Raw genomic sequence first — 18,829 nt, 5'->3', positions numbered from 1 at the left:
TCCTGCTGCAGGTGAGACGGCATTATCACAATGTTACTGTTTGTACAACTTTCCTGGAAAGTGTCTATTTGTCTTGAACATAACTACCTGCTGGGAGTTAAGCTCACCCACCCCCGCTGGTATAAACGACATAAACAAATGCATCTTTAAAATATTTGGCTGCAAGACTAAAATATGCATCAATCTCATATAATGTTGACACCCCTTTTGTGGAGTTAAACAATGACAACAAATGCAGACAAAAAAACAAAAACAAATGCATCTTCGAAATAATTTTTCAATACGCAGGTTTTGGAGCTGGCAGACAGATTTCAACTGCAGGAAATACAGTTGGCAAGAATTTGCAGGGAGCGATGTTGAATGAGACATGAGCAAAAGAAGTGAAGGGAATTCCATCCTCATGAATAACTTTTATGTCAGATTCAAGATAAACGAGCATAGAATGCGCACACGTGGGGTAGTTTCTTCAAATTATAAATAGCAAGTCAAGGTGCGTCTGAATAAATACGCATCACTTGAGTGTTTTTCTGTCTGCTATGCGCACTGACCTGCTATAAATCTTATTACAAGGTTCTATCTACAATCCATTCCCTGGTATTTCAACCTTGACTACATATGTGCGCCTCTGACCATCTACGCCTCATGACCAGCCACTGCTTATCCAACCCAAAGACCCCCAGAGAGCCCCCATGTCAGCACACGCTTCACTGATCACTCCTGGATCCACAGGCACCACAGAGTGGCTTTGTTCATCCACAGGTGGGGGTGGGGACACCTCAAACTCCTCACCCAGTTAAAAGTCCCTTCCCCCAAACCTCACCCACACACACTTGAGCACAACTTGAGTGTGCGCATATGTGTGTGTGTGTGTGTGTGTGTTCAGTTTGAGGAGCATTGGGCTTCAGCCTTCTGGATTTAATTTAAGAACAAACACTTAGGCAGGTAGCAACAGGCACAGAGTCCCGCCCAGGGCATTGAACACCTAACTTTAGTCAGGCTGATCGGCACACCTACATTCCTAATGCCTGACTGACTGACTGCCGTGGAATAAATGGAAAAATATCATTTGACACTCCACGCCACAAAAGAACAGGTATCCTTGGTAACATGTCATATGAGAATACAAACAGCAGATCAACAAAGTTGACCTCGGACTGCTTTATGTTAAAAATAAAATATCTCCTTTTCTTGTCCAAAGATCGGCCTAATGAGAAACAATACAGGATATGCGCGACCTGACACTTGTAGAGGTCATTAAGTTGTCACAGACAACCAATTAGTTCTTCCAGAGAAGGTGTGAAATTGGAGTTTTTAACATAGAAAACACAGCAAATCACAGCCATTAATTCAGATAGTTACAAATATTTGCCTCTCTCTGCCTGCTCTTCCAGGCAACTGGACAAACACACTCCACTGACAGAGTTAACCTTTAAACACAGTGCTTAAGTCGTTTTCTCCTCTCCCCATCATTATAGCATGTAAGCCCTCTTAATTTAGCCCTGCGAGACTGCCAAACGCATCCCCGTTACAGCCACTAACTGCTTTAATGCTGCTTCTTTAAGCTGCCTCTATGTGAGGCCAACAGACAGCATTATCAAGACTCTCATGTCCTGAGTCCGGGTAACACACAGACAGCACTGGGACCGTTATACCACAGCTGCCCCACTTTTAAAACAAGCCTTTACAATGTGTTCTTATCAGTCACTGGTGATTTCCGTTTACTGTACTTACCTACTCATTGACTGAACTTCAAAAACCTTATACAAGGCAAAGTAATTGCTGTGTAAGTGCATACAAACAGGAGGTTCACACATGAAAAACACTGGCGAAATAAAGAACCTAAAATAGAAATTCCAAAAGGACTCTCTGGAACCAGGCGTTTTTGAGTTCCATCCAAACTCACAATTCCCCACATGTTTTTCATTTGCCTGTAATCCTAAAAAAAGAAAAAAGAAAAAAGTAGACTTCCGTGTTTCTGCTGGGCTGTAACTCATTGTGCAGTGAACGAGGGGCTATAAATGGAGAACTAAGCTGAGAAATAAATTCAGCAATCTTGCAGGTCTTACCTTGACCTTTGTGGGAGTCATTGCCTGCCAGAGTCTCTATGGTGACTGGCTGTGACTTATGATTCCCAGCCTGGGGATGTTGGCTGGTGTCTGTGCTCTGGGAATGTTCACATTTGCCAATGTATGACTGTTCTTTCCTCCTGAAACGGTTGGCTATGAGCTGCCATATGCTTGGTTCTTCCTGAACTGGTTTGGAAGACAGTTTGGTTGGACAGAGGGGAACCTCCATCACCTTGACCTTTCCCCTGCTGTGGTACTGAATGTACTCCATGCCCCCATCCTCTGTCTGCTCACTGGAAGGTGGAAGTGTTCTTCCTGTGAGGTACGAGAAAGGCCGTGGTGTCATCGCTGCGTCCTCAGCAGTACTTTTAGTCCGAGAACGCTCTTTTGATTCCCCCTCAAACCCTGTATTAATTTTATCACGAGGTCGAGTCCTCCTGATTCGCAGACTGAAGCTCCGCCTTAAGGAGCTCAATGTACTCTTTGAAGCATCAGATTTGTTGGATTTTGGAGAAGATGCAGCATCTTTGACATCCTCCTTCTCCTTGTTCTTATCTTTGCCAAACAGCCTCCAACGGAAGCCTCCTTTAAGAAATCCTCCATCGCTGCCTGTGTGGTTGCAGCTCCTCTGGCTGTCTAATTCGTCATCAGAGCCCCTCTTTCTTAGCTCCAGTACTGTCATACTGACAGGCCTGGGCTTCCAGCTCCTCTGACGGCCCCTGAGGGTCACCTCTGAAGGGGCAGATGGCCGCAGAGCAACGACAGGATTGAGGCCATCCACTGCCCTCAACTCAGCCTTCCTGCTTCGGTACTGCTGGTTATTTTCTAAGATGCCTGCCCTTTTACAGAGTTGCTGGGTCTGTGGCTCTGACAGGACTTGGCCTGGGCCTGCCAGCATGCAAACACTCCTGGGCCTCCGCAGCGGTCTTTCCGGTTCAGGCTGCCAATCTCTTTGTTGCTTGACTGGGTCGCCATACATGCTCATCGTCCTCCTGCCGAGCAGGGCTTCATCCTGACGTGGCCATCGTAGCACGGCCCGCGGCAGAGAGCTGTGTCCTGTAACGGTACCATGATCCCCAAGAACAAGTCCCTTAGAATGGACGCTGCCAGAGCATATTGTTGAGCTCTTTACGTATTCCCTCCGAGTGTCTATCTGAGCTGTTAGCTCTGCCACGTCTCTGGTGTGTTGTGAGGAGTTTCCTGGATTCAAAAACCCGTCAGTCTTCATTTTTCCCTCCACCTCCTCCAGCTCCTCCTCATTCTCCTCCAAAACTACCTCCTCTCTGTGCCTCCCACCTCTACCTGTAAAGCTCAGGGAGGGCCACCTGTCGAGCTCCTGTCGTGCCCTGCCCAGCCTGGGGCTCTTTTCCATTGGCACTACACTCATTATCTCTTCTTTTGGCTGGCAATTCTCCACCAGGGTGTGGGTGACTCGGCCCAATCCCAGCTCTGACACTGCTGCATCTTCTTGTGTTTCTTTCAGTATTACAGATATGTGGTAGACAGTCATCCCCTGCTGCTGTTGCCCAATACTTGTAGTCCTTGGGGTCGCATCCACGGTCCCACTGCTAAGGAATAGCATCTCAATTCACTCAAACTGATTCACACATACACTCTCATTCCCACACCAAAACTAGTGTGTAACACAGGCCACGGTTCACATTCTGCCCAAGAGTTGAGATTCAGCTCATGAAGTCCATCTCTTGAAGACTAAATTCCTATGCCAGACATAATCCTTCACCTTTGACATGGGAAAAAACTTCAAACAAGTTAGTGCAAAGCCTCGCTGCCACCTGCATCCTTTGGCTCCTTGATACTGCAGACTCACACAGGATGGTAGCTGCTTTTGCCCCACACGGTTCTACCTGTCCTGTACAAGCAAAAGTACAAAAGAAAAACAGGTTCTCCATTGCTTATTTTGCCACAAAGCCATATCTGCAACAGAAACAAAAGTTACACCTAAAAAAAAAAACTGAATCATCCTTCCTCTTTGGCAAGTTACGAACTGTGAGCAATCCTTGTTGTTGGCGGTGCAGACAAACCCCTTAATCTCTGAGCTCTTGCCATGCAGAGCATGAGGGAGTGTGTCTCTGTTTGAACTTTCAGCTGCCTTCCAACCCCCGGGACACATGGAAAACAAGGAGTGGATCCCAGGGGCATTAAACACGCCCTCCTGATTTCTCCAGAGCGGCTCATAGCCCCCAAAGACATAAACAGACAAAGTGAACAAGAGATAAAGAGAAGACTGAGTTGATTAGACACTTCTATAATCAACAAAGATTGTAATCCACAACAAACAGCCATGAATGGACACTTTGTGTTCTTATGACCAAGAGCAAAACACAAAAATAGAGATACATTCTCATGTTTACTGGAGGGAGTAAAGTGTAAGATACTTTTTTGATTTCCCAGTTTTGCAGTTTTACTGCTCTATCCCCAATCAAACTGTGCACACAGATAAGGAATCTCTCATAACTTTGATAATTAAAGATTTCAACATTTAAAAAAAACGAATGCCTCTCATTCCAGGACCCATGAGAACACCAAAGCAGCATAACCTGTGTTTGTAACATGGAGTATCCACACAACCACACACCACGCTTCCAGTAGCTCCCACTACAGCCTACACTCAGTGGGAGAGCTTAAGCTTAATTCCAAGATTGGCTGACAGCTATTTATGGGGAGGAAATTGTATTCTTTTTAAAGCGCTGGTGGTTACTGCGTCAGAAAACGGTACATTGGTCATTATGTCGAGATGCACGTCTCAACATAATTACACATTCACTGTGAAGGCTGTTCAGCACCTAACTTCATTGAGGAAAAGAGCACACTGACCTACCGAGAATAGCACCATCATATTGAATGTTAAGAATGGAAAGACCCCAAGAGCCTTTACATTTTCAATTCCATTTCCTATTTTTCCACAGGTGTGGTGCTCTATGATGCATCAGTGAACAGCTCATATACAGGGCTGCGTAATACAAAAAGCACCACTGAATCATGCCAGATTTTACCTGCACATCTCTGCAGCACTCTCGCTACAATATGGATAGGGCTGGAACACTGCCCCTTTGTGGTCAATTAGAGGAAATCTGTGTAGTACAGAAAGCTGGGGCAAATAGTGCTCATTGAAGATGCAATGGTGTATATTAGGCAGCTATTTACAGTACAGAGGTATAATTAGCCTTTGTGATGTTGTTTCATCACAAGATCAAAACAAATGTCTTTATTGTTGGATTCTAAATTGTAATCTGTTGTTACAATATTTCATATATTACATACAAACTCACAGGTGCATGGTGGGAGTTTAGCATGACTGCTTATGTGGGATTTTGGCAGAAAAATACATGGAACAAAATGGCAACAGTGAGTGGCCTTTCTGTTAGTGCAACACTGCGGCAAATCCAGTATAATCATGACTGTAACACCATGGGAAATCCAGTGTAACCAGGAGCTGGAAAGTGCAGCAGCATTTAGGCCCAAACCTGAATCTCACTAGCAGCTGATGTTAAAAACTTTTTTTTTTTATAACACCCTAAAGCCTTGCAATAGCTGAAACAATGATCATTTCCTGAGTTAGACAAAAAAAACATGCTCCAAGACAGCATTAGCTCATTCAAATAAAGGCCTTTGCTGCCTTGTTCCGTCTATAAGTAAGTGTGAGTAAATTCCTGATACCGAAGGTGTATCTTAGTGCATTTTTTCCTTTGTCTTCTAATCAGCACACTCAGCGGAGTTAAAATGATAACAATCAAAAACATTTTACGTATTGTGCCAAGAAACTTTTCAGCACGTACTGTAACCACAAGCATACACACACCATTAGGTAAATCTTGAGACTCTTACATAATAGTATTACTCATACAGTAATCCTAGATCACATGTGAACCTATCAGAGCTCACTGTGCTGTCCTTTCTTTACCTGCGTCTAGGAAGCAGGGGTTTGGAATGATCTGGTTCTCATCCTCAAGCAAAGCGTCCTTGTCGCTCCACTGGATCTGGTGGTGTCGAGTTCGCCTGCGGTTCCCGAAGCACAGCAACATGTTCTACCTGTAAGCTCACAGTGGCTTCGCCATGACTCTCTATAAACCATTAGAAATAGAAAACATTGTGGTGCTTCAATCTGTGTGTCATTTTACGACGGTCATCTTTTCATTCCTCCCCTCAAGGGCTTCGTCTTCTTTTGTTTCTTTCAGCTATTGCAGCGAAAATCTCCTTGCAGCTCAATTCTCAGCTCCAGCATGTTAGTCCTCTGTTGCTTTTGTCCAGCACGGCTACAACAAAGAAATCTCTTTTGTCATTTGCATCATGCTGTGGTTGTGATGTGCCTTCCACGCGGACCTGATAATGCGGTTACTAAGAGAAGTCTGAGCGGTTACTGGACAGCCTGAGCTACTGACCCATAGAGGCCATGTGTTATGGTTCACTTAGAGGCGCTTCCTCCTGGTAACTGGTAATGCAGGTGTTGGTTAGCAGGGTCCTACATAAGAAACACTGATAGGATTAAAGTTAATCCACTATCCTGTTGTCTTTGTTGCGGTCTGGTCCAGAGGAAACCTGTGCTGTGGTAAATCCTGGGATTTCAAAGTGCTGACCTGGTAACAGTGCTTCTCTTGTGTGCCCCTCTCTCCTCCTCTGTCCCACAGCTACATGTTTCTCCCTCTTGTAACCATATCTTGATGGCGGGCGGGAGTGTTCTCAGAAAAACTGGAATAGCATGTTTTCAGGTTCCCCTCCGCCTCCGTATCTGTGTGTGCACACATCTGCCTGATTGTGAGCTGATGCCCTGCTGTGTGTGTTGGCCATTTATCTCATCTGTGTGCGTCACTGTGACAAACATGAGCTTACTGTTGTTGTTTTGCCCACATGGCTCTGACCTGACTTTTTCCTGCACTTTCCTTCAAGCTACATCCAAAGTTCTTTGCAGCACAAAGGCTTTCTTGGCACTTTTGGCACAAATTTATCATCATGTCTGTTAACGCTGTCACCTCTATATGGGATTTTTCTTTGTCAGTAATTTAAAAATATGCTGAAATGCCTCTTCTACTGCAGCATTTTAGAAACACTGTGTTACAATATACCACACATACACACAGTATATCTACAATCTATTCAATCCTGTGCAGATATCAGTGTATCAAATTATAGCTTTATTGGACAAACTCATTAGAATCCCTAATTAGATTGTCGCACTTTTTCCCTTCACTTCTCAATTAAATATATTTAAAGCTTATGTAACAGCGCTTGCATTTTCAAAAACATAATTTGGCATAATATACTACACTTCCTGAGGGGGGCAGTCACGTCACTGATTATAAGATTGTATAAGTTGCATTAATGCTACATTATGAATTTTGTAAAGCAAAAAGTTTGGGATAACTTTCAAAATTCAGTGGTGTCTGTGCTGCAGTCACCTGCTGTAAGCCTGGGGTTAGTAAGAGGCTAAACTGAGGATGGTTTCCACAGCAACATCAATTACCTTCAGGGCTTAAGCAATTTCAGGAGTGGTGACAATTTCTGAATATCTATTAGGAGAAACCACAGCAGAAGTAAGTCTGAACAGCAGAACTGACAGACACTGACGTGTTTATATAAGGAGCCCGACATTATGTGCGACAAACGCTGGTGTTGTCTAGCAGATTGCATGATGCATCCAAACCACACGAGTACAGCTTAGTAACTCCACGTCAGTATTACAGCATGAGTCAGTGCGAGGAAGACAGCCATGCACATATGTACGCTCTTTCATGAAGATGGTTTGCTTCCTCTAGCAAGCAGGAATGGCAGGAGCAGTGAATGAAACAGGCTCCCTGACTTAGGATAATCCGCATGAGGCAGGTACATGGTGGTAGTCGAACGCTGCCTCCTTTTGTTGCCAACACGGTGCTGCTGATCTCATTCACGCAGACACAACAGCAGCACAAGTCACAAATGTCGAGCATCCAGCATCCTCCGGTGTCACGGACAAACACCAAACCTCTGGGGGTTTCTACTTCCTCAGAGCATAAGCAGGCTTTTCTCATCTCCATTTTCCTGAGGAGAGCACTGAATGACAAATCAGGGTCAAAGCCTGCCACAGTGACTCAAAAGGTTTAATGAGGACAAAAATGCTCCTGACTTTTCATAGGTATTGATGTCATGCTTCAAATACAGCCCTGTGTGAACACGTGAATGAAGCGTTGGGCTGCAACATGGAGAAACTGCATGAAATTATTCACAGCTATCAGAAATACTCCTTGATTGAGGACACGTCTGACTTCATCGGACAGAGTCAGCAAGTGTGATTAGCGTCATCACAGACCAGGCGCATGAGATATGAATTGCTAATTGACCCTATATGAGATTCTGCCCGAGGCTTTAATCATAACAGATTACTCCTGATGCCATCTTTTGGATTTTAGCCAGTTGCTAGCACAAAAGGCTTGCAAGTGTGGCTGTGCTTTTTGGACAAAGAAAGGAAATATGATAAGACTTAATTTAACTTAATATAGGAAAGAATAAATAAAATGCCCATAGCACTCTCACTGTATTCCTCATTTTTTTGGCACACATAGATCTCCAGCTAACATTAACACCATGATCATTTGACATGCATATATGCAGGCTTATGTAAAGGAAATTTTAACCACAACCAGACCAGCCTATTAGCTGCATTTCTGCATTTAAATATGCTGAACTTTAACATTAGCATTTATGCTGTAAATTGCTTATTTGTGAATAAATAGAAATAGAATGTGACAAGATCGGTTGTTGCAGTTTCCTTGGAAACTGCTCATTAAAGCATCTGAAGAAAGTTTCGAATCAAATATATTAGGATGCACAAAATCAAGCTGGTTTCTGATGCCTAGGGCTGCATCTTGGGATTATTTTCATTGCAGATTAATGTGCTGAATCTTGTTTGATTAACCAGTTACTTATTTAGAGTATAAAATATCAAAAATGTCAGAAAAATCTGTCGATCAGTAGTTCCCAAAGCCCAAGTTGACGTCCTCAATTGTGCTTTGTTTTTTTTTTTGTCCACAAACAAAAGATATTCAGTTGACTGTGAAAGTAAAGAAACCTGAAAATATTTGCATAAAAAATGTGGGAATCAGAGAGCTTTTTAAAATGTTTTTCACGATTTAAAAAAAACTAAAACTGAAAAAAATGATTAATGATTAAATAGCTGACAATTAGTCTAATAATTAATTAATAATAATTAGCTCTAATGATGCTATGAATGTCCTAATTTATACATTTTTTGCAGCTCTAATAACATTACAATAATTTTCATGCATTTTAAAGTATTTACTCCTCTTCCTATTCATGAGTTTCAGAGGAACAGTAATTGCCATCAGCTAGTCGAGTCTTATGATCTCCTATCAGTGCGGTAATGTATAGCATATATGCAGAGCAGACAAATTACTTGAATTGTGCTACAGTCGCAGAGTACTTCTCTAAAACAGCAGGAAAATGGATGATTCAAACTGTCTGAAAAAATCCTTTCTAATTATAGTACGACTGTTATTGCCAAGGTTCCTTCAGTGCATGGTTACGGTTCCACATTTATTTAATTTATCACATCAAGGAGTTTCATAACACCCAGGTATTTCCTTCCTGATTATGCCACAGTAGCAACCCAGCTACGGCAAAAATAGATGAAAAGTCTGTCACTTTTTTCTTTAAGGAACGAAAGTGTGAATAAACTATCGCTGTGAACTCGAAGTGTCTGCAGCCATGGGGGAGTTTTTCTGGAACACTGCTGTTTTCCTGGGTGTGACTATTCAGCTCTCTGTGGCACAATTAACAGTAGCTGTGGCTCCCCCCAAAAACTACCAACACAGATCCCCCCAAAAACATCTAGAAAATATTTTAAGAAGGAAACTCACATGAGAATGCTTGTTATAGTAGAAATAATGTCTTTCTCCCAAAATAATGTACAGCAGTATTTATTCCCAAATGCCACAATAAGAATGGGTCATAGACAAAATGTAAACAAACACTTTGGGTGAGACAGAAGCCAATCTGTGCATCTGTGCATGCAAGAGGAAATGTACTAGCACACTCAAGAATGGAGTGGAAATATGCAAACACGTGCTTTTGATTCCCCCACACCCAGGTGATTACACAGCACCGATTATCACACAACGACCGGCCAATTTTCAAAAAGACACACATCTACCGCAGCCTTCCACCCTCCCCTTTCTGCACAGCATTAATGTCTGCAAATGAACAAGTCAGAAGAATCATACACAGACACACAGAGAAGGGCTACAGACAGCAAGGAAAGTTTATGATAATTATGCTTGCAGTAGTGGTATTGAGCGTGGGCGTAGAGCTTTTTAAAATTCAGCTGCACTAGCGACGAGCATACGTCACCATTGCTCCACTGCAGAGAAAATGATAGGTTCGAGGACGTCTGTGGGAGGCTGTGAAAAAATTCCAGACGCTTCTGTCTCTAAAATTCAGGTTTCGAGAGAGAGAGCCTGCGCATTTGTATAGCATGTGTGAGAGAAACACAGAGAATGCAAGAAATTGAATGGGAGAGAGACAGTGACAGAGCGTGTATTAGTTGCATAACCTAAGCCGTATAAGCAGCATGAAGGGCTCTTATTAAAATGTTTGACATCCAAGAAGCTCACTGCTAATTTTCCTGTTTCCTTTGACAGAAAATAATACCAAACACACGGCGGCAAGGATTAGCGTTTGCTTGCTGTGCGTGCGTTTGTCCCTGCGAGTGTACTGTACATGCATGGGTGGATGAATAGGCAGGAAACTTGACTTTTTGACTTCTGCTTCCATCACAGCCACCCTGCCAGCCAGTATATTACTATGATGTGTCACATGAAGAAATTCAAGGTGCAGAAGGCCGTGGGTGAGGTTTGCAGACTTGGCTGGAGAGAATGGAATAACTGAACACAGAAAAGGTCAGTCCGAATTTTCAAGAACTGGGAATGGGCAGGGAAACACAGAGGCAGCATACTGGTTTGTAGAAGATGACAAAATGACCACCGAGAGAACGTAGGAGGAAGCTGCAGAGAGATGCACAGTTTTTACAGGCAGGTTTGTGTGGGTTGGAGGCTCCCAGTCCTCCTCCTCCTCTACACATTAGTTTGCAAACCCCCGCTTACTTCTGGTGTCATCTTTTAAAACTTCAAATCCACTTTTATGCAATAGCTTTGATGTGGTATTGGATTGTGTAGTATTTATTGTAATGTGCAAGTAGTAGGCATACCAGCACGATTTTAGGTATTGTTACATAAAGACAATCCTCTGCTTCAGGGAGCAGGAATGAGATGTGCTTGTCTTGAGTGAATAAATCTACTGAAAATAATGACCGGTGATCGCTATCGTGTGCTAGAATTAGTTGACATCTCTGTGAAGCAGCAGACGACTGTTAATTAAAGCAGGTCAGAGGCCGAGCACAGTGTGTGAGATGTGATTTGAACTGAAAGACATCTCTTTAATCCGGCTATTTTTTGTTGTAGGAGAAGAGTTTTCAAACTTCGAGTGGAACTACATGCTGCTTTACATACACTAACGTTCAAAAGTTTGGGGTCACCCAGACAAAAAATTCACACTTTTATTCATGTGCTAACATAATTGCACAAGACTTTTCTGATCATCAATTAGCCTTTCAACACCATTAGCTAACACAATGTAGCATTAGAACACAGGAGTGATGGTTGCTGGAAATGTTCCTCTGTACCCCTATGGAGATATTCCATTAAAAATCAGTCATTTCCAGTTAGATTAGTCATTTACCACATTAACAATGTCTAGACTGTATTTCTGATTAATTTAATGTTATCTTTATTGAAAAAAACTGCATTTCTTTCAAAAACAAGGACATTTCTAAGTGACCCCAAACTTTTAAACAGCAGTGTACTTCAAAAACTTTACCAATGTTTGTAGCCTTCAAGCAATCATATTAAGTGAATCATCCTCTAGTTCCCTTCTTCCAACAGCAACATGTAATTTGTCATGCACCATCTGGCTTTCAGGTGCATTCTTGCATCTCGCCACCATCCTGCAGTTGTTCAAATAAATGAAACTGTCAGTCACAGCATCAGTCGACCACACACGGATGTCATCTATCTACAACAGAGTCAGGTAACCCAAACCACTAAGCTATCTTTACTTCAGTTCTGACATTAAAATACCCTTTCTCTTCTTCCCGAGGTAGTAATAATGCTCTTGAGATGCTACTGATAGCAGAAGCCATTACAATCATGTTTTCTCTGCATCACTTCTGTAGATGAAGTCAAATCTGCAGCATATTGTCTAATTCTGCTCAGTTTTCTTCTTTTCACTCCCTTCAAGGTTTTTCTTTCCGTGCTGTTCCAAAAAGAGGGCCAAGAATAGCGACACATTTGGGCACAAGCTCCCATGTAATTTCCCACGCCTTTTGTCTCCGTTCCTGTGCCGCCCATGCATGCTGAGACAATAAGCTGGGAGCTTCGTTATGAAGCTGACAACACCGTTTTTACAAAGAAGTCAGCAGGAATACCATCATTCCTACAACTGCCCCCCCCCCCCATCAACGCTAATAACACGCAACCAAAAGGAGCAGCTGCTGACACATCTAACACGAATATTTATTTGTTTCTATCAAGCTGACGGAGTTCAGAATAGCAGGTTTCACAAAATGAAAACTCTGTGTGAGAAGATTCACGGTTCCTGTGGTGCTGTTGGCTTACTAGAAATAGTTACGCAATCAGTTTTCAACAAATAATGGCTCCAGGACAGCGATGCTCCGTCGATTCTGTATTCAATGCAGGGTTAATTGTTCTTCTGCTCATTTAACTGGCATATCTGTGACTGATGCAAACCTCAAATGTTCAGCCCATGAAAAATCTCAGTTCCAGTTCAAGTGAAATGGGGCACAGTGTGGTAACATGGTTCCTATCATACATCACAGACAGAGATAAGCTAAACATACTAAATACTCTATGTTTGCCCAAATACATTCATCTATAATACCTCCAAACTGACAGCACCTAACTGACAGATAAAGATTCCCCACCCTGCAGCTTCCACAGGTCTGTAATCTCTCCAGAAGTGGGACCTTAGCGTGAAATTGAATAACCTGAAAATCACTTATAGCAAATGTTGTGAATCTCTATCAGAAATGACAGGCCATCAGTATTCTGGATGAGAACATGTCCTCTGTCAGACATCCAGACACAGAGGCTTACTTCCAGCTCAGTCGTCGTCTACAGAGGCTGCATGACTGAGATGCCGAGGCTGGAGAGGCCAGCCTCAAACATCTGTATCCCAATTGGTAAAGTTTCATGACAGCTCTATTTGTCAAAGTCAATCTTGGAGCTGCTACATTACAGCCTCCTTGTGGCATTTTAAGGCACCCTTAACATAATGATATATCATCCTGTCCCCGCCAGGAACATCGGAGGAGGAAACATTTCATAATGTTCTTTGCTTCATTCAGTCTGGTAGAATGTGGACATGAGCACCGGGTCAAGATGAACCACAAAACCAGATTCATTAAACTGGATGTGGGGACATCGAGTAATGGGGCCTAACTAGTATTTGCTGCAATACAACTTTCCAGAGACATGCGTTACTGGGGGGCTTTGTTATGATGAGTAACATGTCGAAAAATAGACTAAATGGAAGTTATAAAAGCAGTAGCATACTAATAAGCAGCGTGGTAACAGGCATGAACTCATCAAGGTTATTTTTAGTCAACAATAAATGACCAACGTGTAATGGCATTTACTGATGAGACTGCAGATTGCTACCAGTACATGCTGTTTTTCAAGCGTACAGGAAAACCTATGATGGTAGCGACTTCAGGACTAAAAACATGAAAAAAAATCTCCTCCACAGTCAGTGCTTAGTTTGTCCATCCTGGGCTCCTGTAGCGATATGATGGGCTCATTTTAACCTGCAATAGTGAAGACATAAAACCGAACACTATATCTGCTAATAGACTCCCTCAAATCCTACACACTGATCCTTTAAAGTTAAATGTGAGGGGATCAGAAGTGCTGATCAGACGATCTAATTCTCTGCAGGGCACCACAGAGTGCTGAATACACAGTTTCTGAGCCTGATATTTTACTGCAGAGTCTTTGTCAGGTTTTGACACTGGCTAGGTGGAACAAAATCATGTAAAAACGTTAGAAAGAAGTCCTGGCTATCAAATCCTCCCTCCAAAAGAAAGACGTATTCGAATCACGCCAAATCAGCAAAACAAAATCTACACAATGAATGGAGCTGTTTTGTTAGTTTGATCAAACATGAGGGGTTAAAAGCTTGTGACATATCATGTGAAGAGACAAGTATTGTGTTTCCAATCTGGAGGGAATATATAAAACCTATTTGGAATTTATATTAGCTGATATCCATCCAAACTCCCTTTTTTCCACAGATTTACCACGAAAGATCAAGACAGCTCCTTCAGACTTGCATCCAAACCACAGATTGAATTCTTTCAAATGCTGACAAGCCGTCTCTATAAGACAAGGAGAACTCTCCCTTCTGGAAGTGTCAGAATCCAGTCAGTTAAATGGAGGCACATATCTGCTGTACCGAATAAAGTGATTTAATAACTTCTGCAGCTCTGCAGTGGAGGTTGTCCAAGCAGGCAGCTCTCATGCAAGTACAGTTAAGACCTTGGAGTAATCATCCATGGGAATGATGCAGACATCAGCTCTCCACTTTTTGTGACAGATATGTCAAATTCCAATGCCTCACACAGTCAGAATGTGGCTGACGCTAGACTTAGTCTGCACTAATTTCAATAACTGAACATATTAGCATCTTTCCACCTGAAGCGAATTATTGGAAATGAGGAAAATTGCAACTAAATTGCAATAAATGGCCATTGAGTGAGTGAAAAATGCTGTGCTTGAGATGGTTATGTGTCCTGATTTATCTATTTCATTTACCAGAGGCCTCTTGAACGCATTTAATGGAAAAGATCCTGCATGCAGAGCATGTACAGTATGCATTATTATTCAACATTAGAGCCTCATAGAAATTTGGAGTGTCATAACCTTTTACACCTCCGATCCATTCTAACTTTTCAGCAATTGATTTTTCCCCTGCCACCAAGGTTTAATGTGTTTGAACATAATACATGCACACTCCACACGCAGCCCATATCTTCCCTTGTGTGCTCCTAATGGAAATAAGCAACCTAATGAGCTGAGACTTTAGGTTTAGGCTACTGGAAAACAATCCTCAGCAGCAGAAATGACACAAAAATGTGATCTTCTTCTGGTTCTCCTCCTCCTCCTCCTCCTCCTCCTCCTCTCTCCTTCTGCGTCTCTTCATCCTTAACTCAATTCTATCCACCCACAGTCCTCCACCCTCCCCGTGGTTGCTGAGCACTGCATCAGCAGCATCCCCAGGAGAAGGGAGACCTGTTCTTTAACTAGACCATTACGAATACCTGCCACTTCTAAACCACCAAGATACATCAGCTTCGTCCGCACCCACACCTTCTGGGAAGACTCAGCCCTTTAATCTGATTCTCCGTTATGTAATCCTGCGTGATAGATAACTGCAGACGCTCCAAGATTAATGAAATTCAGGGGAAGCCCCCCCCACACGGCCTGATCTACAGTACTAGGAGAAGATGACGGCTCTGCTATTTTTGCTCAGGCATCTCCGTAGGTACTATAGCTTCTGAGGTCACACGGCTGCCCACCCCTAAGAGAAGCGCACTGCTGCAGTGCACTATTTCTGGGCTCCTGGCAGGAAGAGACAGGTGTGAAGGCTTGTGGAAACCTGCTGAAAGGTGCTATAGCACTCCACAGTTTCAGGGCTGATGACGGAAAGATACCGCATGGTGCAAAAAATAACTGGGATCCCAAACCTCCCTCTCTCCCTGTTTTACCTCTAGTGTGAATGAAGCTGTTCAAACAGTCCACAGTCAAGGTCAGTATTTGGGGTATCAAAAGGTAAACGTGCGCATCGCTTGCTGTTATTTTTGACTGATAGGCCCTTTGTCTGTATTGAGTCTGAACCGACTGCCTGGCTGCTGCTGCTGCTGCTGCTGCTGCATGCCGATGAGATCAGCACAGCCGCAGTGTCAGTTTTGCGCCTCATCACAGTGACAGCTGCAGGATGGCCAGTATTATGTCGACATCAGTCTCTCTTTCCTACAAGCCAGGCCTCGTCTATCTACTGAAACACAGGGCTGCTACCATTCAGAGGGCTGATAATGAAATTTATGAATAACAATACAAAGGGCCAGATAGTAGTCAGTGGCTGAGTGGACTTTCATGATAATGGGTATCAAAATGGCAAGCCTTAGTGGCTTTTGGTATTCAGTGTAAGTTGTACACTGTCCAAATGCCAACTAACACTAAAAGTCTGGAACCTGAATCACAAAACTAAACTGGGAACCTCTGATTAATGATTTAGTGTGGTGGTTACGAATCTTTCTGGGCTTGTGGCCCCATGTGACCAGTTGTTGTCTAGCAGTTGTGACACGTTGTCCCCATTTGGTGATAGAATCTATTTGTGATCCTTGAGTGTTTTCAATTCCCTACCATACAGGTTTGCCCATTCAGAAATTTATCACAATTTAAAAGACGTATTTACTGTTTCTTTTACACACATGATATCCCAAAATCGCTGGTCTGAACCACAACACAGAGGCAGAGAGGCAGTTAACAAGGTGAAAATTTACCTTGCTGAATTTAAGCGTAAAGCACAAAGATTGCTTCTTTGAGGCAAATCACTGTTCAAGGCGCAGATGAACTAAAAACCAGCCCTGCCGTCTTGGAATTTGGGGCGTTTTGGGAGATGACGCAACAGGAAAGAAAACACAATCAAAATTGAATAAGCTCTGCTGAAATTATTCTAAGCAGCAGCAAGAAAAAAGGTTTTCCCAAGGAGTGTGTAACAAACAAGTCCACATCCTTTGAACTGCTTCCTTTGTGTTGGTATGCAGTCAGAGGCACTGCAGACTACCTAATGGACTGGGTACCATTAAACAGGATCAAATAGATGATTCAAGTCCATGAAAGCTAAAAAAAATTGCTGACATTTGAATTGAAAACAAGCTGAAATTGCAGCGTTTTTCATATGAATTCCTGAAAGTAGCTAAAGGAGAAGAATGTACAATAACTCTTAAATAATACACATTTCATTCATGATCAGGATAAATCACCACGACTGCAGCACTTTTCATTATCAGCCAACCACCAGCTGAGTATCTGCATGCAAGTGTGCAGGTGACATCACGGCTTTAATCTTGTACTGACGTCAGGTGATAATCTCCCACCTGATGTGTGCAAGAAGACAAAGCCCGCCGAGGTTACTGTCAAAATGAGCGATTATTTTAATGATCGTCATTTCCATCTGCAGCAGAGAGCTGATCAGGGAGAATCAAAATCGACTTTACTGTAACGCATAAATGAAAGAAGTGATTATCTTGTGGGAGCATGAATCAGACACAAACAAAAGTTATTCCATCCAATTACTTCATGGGCATCTAACTTGGACAGGCACACAACTATGTTGTGATGAAGCTAGATGAGTGCGTTGAGACGAGCAACAACACAGCAAACATTTACAAGAAACAAGAGATCGTATATGTGTCAATCTCTATGGTAATTTCCTGCTACTCGAATGGCAAATTATCATCCAGTGTAAACTGTCTAAGGAGGTAAATACGTGTTTGCTAGTGAAATACTTGACAGATAAGCAGCTGCTCTTGGGATTCAGTCAGATTTGTGCTGGCTTTCACTTTCTCAGCGCTAAGTAGACTTTGCTTTGAAAGCACACACTGAAAAAGTCATGACACATGCATATTTGGTATGAAACAAACACCGCGGAGAATGCATAACTTACACTGAGGCCATACTTGCTACCGTGAATAAACTCTCTTGACTATTCTGAAGTCGACTCCAATAATAAAAATATGTGGGAGAAGGACTGCTAATTATCCTTTTCACAAGTAAATAGCTGCTCAGTCCACTGTAATCCTGTTGGTGTCTCCATATCTCCTAATGGTCCAGGAATGACTCATGCTGCAACACATCTGAGGCCTAAAGAGACCATCCATCTACCAAGGCATTCATAAGGCATCGCTTACTCACTCACAAGGCGCCTTTATGCATGTTAGCATCAGAGAGTCAGAATTTCCAACTTATTTTAGGCTTCATTTCTACAGGAAAGCCTTCACATATTTCAAAGCTGCTGCAAAGACCATTAGAGGCGCAACATGAACGTTGTGATGATTTGGATCCGTGCAGGGTTGTTTTAATTGATTTCATCACTCTGCAGGTGTTAGTACGGTTTCCCATTTCTCAATGAGCATCTGTGTCATCAAACACAGTAGTAGCTGGAGGCAAAGTCATTTAAAGCTATGATTTCTGTCATAAACTCTGCCTGCCAGAGAATGTGACTGAAAATAAACCACCACAGAGCCAAAGTCAGGATTTCACTGTAGATAAACGACAACTATAATTAAACGTACATGCCAGGGTCATCATTCATACAACCAAAGACACTGCCACGTCTCCAAAAAATTACATTCTTATACAACTAAACTGCATTCTCGATTACGTTTTCTCACAGGTTACGTTTGTTTGTGACGGACATTGTTGCTTTACTCTCATCAACCAATCACATATTAAATGGGGCGGGACTCAGCAGCTTGGTAACCCAGAAAAAAGGAGCTGTTCAAACGTATTGCAAAATGGTTGTATTTGAACTCAAACTGTGCTATATTCCTAAACCTCACAAGCAGTTTTGGGTGTTGAGCCTAACCAAGCTTCTATAAAAAGGGTCAACCAAGTGGT

General features: G+C 42.6%; 1 protein-coding gene and 1 long non-coding RNA gene across 5 annotated transcripts in view; one reads left to right on the top strand and one right to left on the bottom strand.

The window, feature by feature from the left end:
* agap3 (ArfGAP with GTPase domain, ankyrin repeat and PH domain 3) overlaps positions 1 to 18,829 on the bottom strand; it is a 124,243-nt gene that overhangs the window by 73,708 nt on the left and 31,706 nt on the right. The window contains exon 1 of one of the 4 annotated variants that reach the window (XM_035948236.2): positions 5,989 to 6,590. The exons of 2 other annotated variants lie outside the window; for them this stretch is intronic. In XM_035948236.2, coding sequence (XP_035804129.1) covers positions 5,989 to 6,109 — 121 coding nt within the window. In that variant the 5' untranslated portion in view covers positions 6,110 to 6,590. Of the gene's footprint in view, positions 1 to 2,066; positions 4,085 to 5,988; positions 6,591 to 18,829 lie in introns of those variants that run through there. One more of the 4 variants, XM_023270342.3, reaches the window with a different exon arrangement.
* LOC129349945 (uncharacterized) lies at positions 5,995 to 17,211 on the top strand. The gene is made up of 4 exons (XR_008603111.1): positions 5,995 to 6,118; positions 10,853 to 10,972; positions 12,050 to 12,158; positions 12,369 to 17,211. It is a non-coding gene; the product is annotated as an uncharacterized LOC129349945 (long non-coding RNA).

This window comes from Amphiprion ocellaris, chromosome 10 (assembly GCF_022539595.1).
Source record: "Amphiprion ocellaris isolate individual 3 ecotype Okinawa chromosome 10, ASM2253959v1, whole genome shotgun sequence".
In the NCBI taxonomy this organism is placed as follows: domain Eukaryota; kingdom Metazoa; phylum Chordata; class Actinopteri; family Pomacentridae; genus Amphiprion; species Amphiprion ocellaris.
The sequence above is the reverse complement of the archived record's forward strand: the minus strand, read 5'-3'. Positions and strand labels throughout refer to the sequence as shown.